General features: G+C 31.3%; 1 protein-coding gene across 1 annotated transcript; it reads right to left on the reverse strand.

Moving 5' to 3' along the window:
- Positions 1-1,802: 1,802 nt before the first annotated feature.
- LOC149248069 (flavone 3'-O-methyltransferase 1-like) lies at positions 1,803-3,428 on the reverse strand. The gene is made up of 3 exons (XM_089455995.1): positions 2,499-3,428; positions 2,346-2,410; positions 1,803-2,248 (listed from the first exon to the last, which is right to left on the reverse strand). The coding sequence occupies exons 1-3, from the start codon at positions 3,379-3,381 to the stop codon at positions 1,946-1,948; spliced, it is 1,251 nt and encodes a 416-aa protein (XP_089312121.1). The 5' UTR covers positions 3,382-3,428; the 3' UTR covers positions 1,803-1,945.
- Positions 3,429-4,867: the final 1,439 nt, after the last annotated feature.

Consider the following 4,867-nt stretch of genomic DNA (forward strand, 5'->3'; position numbering starts at 1 on the left):
CACTCAAACACTCAACACAAAAATATGTCTGAGAATATGTAAACGGTTTTGTACGTCTTCACACAAAAATGCAAGTGGGCTTTATTGTGCCCCATACTGCTAATAAACCTGAGAAAAAGGAGAATGCAAGTGGGTTTATTGTTCCCCGTAACGCTGATAAACTTGGCAGAGAAAAGGGAAAATGCAAGTGGGCTTTAATGTCCCCATACAGCTAATAAACTTGCGAGAGAAAAAGAAAAGTATTTACCATTGAACTCACTACTTCTCAGCCGCAATTACCGCTAAAATTGGTCTTCGGCTTCGCAACAGGAACACACGCTAATTTTTGTTGCTCAAAATCTTCGGTGTGTACATTGTCAGTAGTAATGATAGCTATGCCGTATCGAACTCAAATCTCATGGTGTAATTTTTTGTTTTCATAATAGAGTTGTTTTCAAATGTGTAGGAGTGGTTTAATTTTTTGTTTTCATAATAGAGTTGTTTTCAAATGTGGAGGAGTGGTTTAATTTTTTGTTTTCATAATAGAGTTGTTTTCAAATGTGTCGGAGTTATTTATTGAATTTATGATTTCAATAAATTCTTGTGAGATTGTAGAGAAATTAAACAAGAAAAATCCACTAAAAAACTTCCCAAAAAATCACACTAAAAACAACTTATTTCATAACTATCATATTACTCGTAAAAATAACTTTCTTTTCCAGAAAATATATTCATAGATACTGGCTGTCTGTGCATACTATCACTGGTATGGGCTATTCCTTGCAGAATCAATGAACGAGGAGGTTAACAGGAATTGACTATGTATATGAATCTTTAACTGGATTATTAATTTTAATTTCCCAAAAAATATGAGTACCCGATGGAGTAACAGTACATCAGAATTGGTCCTTTTCAATCCTCCTAACTATTCACCAAAATCATAAATCATATATTATTGACCCTTTTCAATTCGAAAACACAGGAATTCCTCTGTAAACTGAAAGCTGAATAATAAATAACAAAGATGAAAAGACAGTAATTCCTATGTGAACGAAACTGAAAACTGAATAATAAAAAACTAGATGTAAAAGTAGGCCGTTAGTACTGAAACAATGTTTATCAAGAAATGAAAAAATAATATAATTATATTGATAGACAAGTTTATTTTAGAAGATGTTTTTTAATTTTTATGGAATATGTTGAAATAACAGTGTTTATTAATTTTTTATATAATTAATGATAATAAAATAATAATGTGCCTCTCGGGTAGCTCAAGTGACAGTGGCCGTGGAAATGAAGTCTCACCGAATCGGAAGTCTTGGGTTCAAATCTTGGGCTACCCTTCCCCGTAGCGGGGTGAATAATAGACATGAAAATCAGAGAGTCCTACCAAGCTTAAAAAAAAAGATAATAAAATAATAATAATAATAATAATAATAATTTAGTTTATTTTTTTATTTTTTAATTTGGAAAATATGAGATGTAATAGGAAAAGTTTTTTAATCTTTATTATAAATTGATGTTATATTTATAAACATATTGATATTATATTTACAAATATTTAATTTATATAATTATACTAATAAATAATTAAAAATATTTTTTTTAATATAATATGATTACAAAAATTCAATTTTTATACATCAATTCACAAAAAAAATATTTAAAAAATAAATAAATTCAATTTAATAGGTAAATTCTACATAAATGTTAGATTTCTTAAATTTGTTGAACTCAAAATAATATAGGAAGGTAAAAAATATACAAATTTATTATACTGAGTGAATATTACAATATTTATTACACTGTTCACTGAGGAAAGATTTGAATACTAAACGTAATATATTTATTTTATTGTTCAGAAAAGACTTGAATCTGGAACCGTGGGACCAAAGTCCTGGCCAGTAAAGATGCCTCACCTGGGCTCAGCAAAACCAACATTAACAATAACTATAATCCGAAATTATTAGGATTTGGACAGCACAATGAGGGATTGAAGGAAAGGCAACTTGATGATGGTGTGGCTCTTGAAACCTGCGCGCTGGAACAGCCCTTTGAATTCTTCCTCTGTTCTCTCCTTCCCACCCGTTGTATAAACCATCATCGATATATCATATAACAATCCCAATCGCCTCGACAAGCTTTCACCTTCTTTGTCTCCACCAACAATGGCTTCCACAATTAACACTTTTCCCTTCGCTGGCGTTGCCTCGTAGCTTCTTCTCAGCAATTTCACACACTCCTCGTCCGCCCAGTCATGGAGGATCGACTGCAGAAAATGATAATAGAATATTATTAGCCCTCAACACATAGGAATAATAGGTAAATTTGTTATGGAAAAGGAAGACCATAGATGAATTCATCACCTTCATCATGACTGCATCGGCAGACGGTATGTGCTCGAACATATTTCTCCCCATATGCTCCACCCCTGCAACACTCACTCAATCCCAGTTACAACTTTCTATAAATCATCTTGCTATCGTGTTATATCAAAAAAAAGATATTACTACTCTTACCAGTTATGGGAAGCGCAGTGGCGACGACATGAGGCAGATCGAGATTGATGCCACGAATGTGTGAATGTTCCTTCACAATTATGGACAAGGAAGTGCCTATGCCTCCTCCAACGTCTACCAGCGTGGCCATACTCTTAAAGCCATCTTCATACATCTTCGCCACGGAAGCCATGACAGTGCTGCTATTAGCGGCCATGGCGTTGTTGAAAATCTGGTTAGCTTGGGGATCGCTGCCCAGATATTCCCAGGGACTCATACCATAAGCTTTGTTAAACGTGTAGCAGCCCTCCAGGACAGAATTGTGCAAATGTTGAAAAGCGTCCAGGTAGACGTTGTTTGCTATCAGGAGCAGGAAATGCCCGCAAGATTGCTGAGTTTCACCCTGCGCTAGCAGCTTCGAAATGCCAGTCAAGCCATACTTTCTTTTCTTCAGGTCTGCACCGTCTCCCTGATTTGCTTCTTCCTCTTCAGTAAAAACGCCATAGGAAGCAAGGAACCTCAGAATTCTGTGGAGGTATCCCACATCCACATGGGAATTACTAGTAGATGAGGAATTAGCAGCAGCAATGTGAAAAGCAATCTGCTCAACGGAAAGGGGACCTCCGTTGCCTTGTGTGGCAATGATGTCAGGAATGTTGAGCAACACGGCTGCTTTCAAAGCCAACGGCTTGACTGCAGAGAGTATCATTTCATACAGCTGGAGCTGGTGCGTTGCTGCGGGATCCCGTGATGAATTGATGTGTTGGACGGTGGCAAGAGCCAGAACGTCATCAATGGAGTCCATGGGATCTGCTGCCATTTGAGTAGAGATGATGAAGGAAAGGAATGAGTATGGAATGGGATGAAGCGAAGTTTCACAGAAGCTGCTGATGGATTTATACATGAAACTTGAGTGGCTGCCCTGATGATCAATTTATGTAGCAAATAGATCAAACTTGAGTGGCTAGCAGCTGCTTTACGTCAATCCAGGGATATGATTCAAATGATCTGTCGTCATCTTCATCCACACTGAACATGTGCACAAATAACTTCGTTAACTTTAGTATGACAATAACATTAAATAATATTTAACCGACTTTTCTCAACTTTCATGTGGAAACTGAAACTATTACATTGTTTATGTAACTATAAATATATCTTTTCTCACACATTTTCTATGAATAATAGGATATAATTTTAAAATAATATTTACTGAAATTAACAATAATATTTAAAAAGTTTACATGTTCCTTTGAATTATTTAAGATAATGGTGGGAACTAAATATAATTCAAAGATAATGGTGGGAACTAAATATTTTATAATGGAATAAATATTATAGGGTAGTTAGTTTTTGTCTTTGTAGCTTATTTTAAATGTAGCTAAATAAAAATAAAATATTGAATTTAAATCAATTTACGTGTTACTCATTGATAAATTGAGGTATTTTGTTAATTGTAATTATGCATTGTTTGAGGGTATCAACACTTTGGTTACTAATTTTATTTGTTGAAATATGAATTCATCATTATAAGTAGATTATGACCTAAAACTACTTTTCATTGACTATTCACCTCAGATGTGGAAACACATGTGAATAATCCAAAACCCAAAAGTATTTGAGATGCTTAAAAATTCACCCCCTTAAAAGCTATTATCAAGATATTTTAGGTGGTTAAGTCTCGTCAACATGCACATGATGATGTAGTTGCATATTACCATCTTAGACATCAACAAAAAATAAACCAATAACATTTAAAATTAAAATTTTATTTTTATTAAAAAAATAAAGAAACAATTAAATAAATATTAAAATAAATGATTTAACATATAATTAAATTCAAAGTATTAGTAATATCATTGAAATTACTAAATAAAAATATTAATTTGATTTTTAAAATTTGATTAGAATTTTACATTTATGAAAATTTATTCTTTTATAAAATCTGTTTATATATATTACCATTACTTTATGAAAATAATTAAAAATATTGTAATATTGTATCACTTAAAGATATTTTATAATTTTTTTCTTTTATTTAATGTGAGACTTGTTATATAATATTGTTGATTATAATTTTTTGTATTTATATAAAAAAAATATAAATAAAAAAAAAAAATAGTTTTACCATTTTAAAAAATATTTTATATAAATAATAGATTGTATTTAGAAAATATAAATTTTACATCCTAAAAACTGGAAAATTACTTAATTATACTAACTTGGATATGATATAGTTGAGATTGCATTACTATTTTAAATTAATTATAATACAAAAATAATAATAATTATCATTATTTTTTTTGTTATTGAAATAATTTAAAAATATATATAATATAATATAATATAATATAATATATATACATATATTTAATTTTTCATTTTAGCTT

This window comes from Pinus tabuliformis, chromosome 7 (genome assembly GCF_031772625.1).
Source record: "Pinus tabuliformis cultivar Carrire ecotype Pingquan chromosome 7, CPIR1, whole genome shotgun sequence".
NCBI lineage: Eukaryota > Viridiplantae > Streptophyta > Pinopsida > Pinales > Pinaceae > Pinus > Pinus tabuliformis.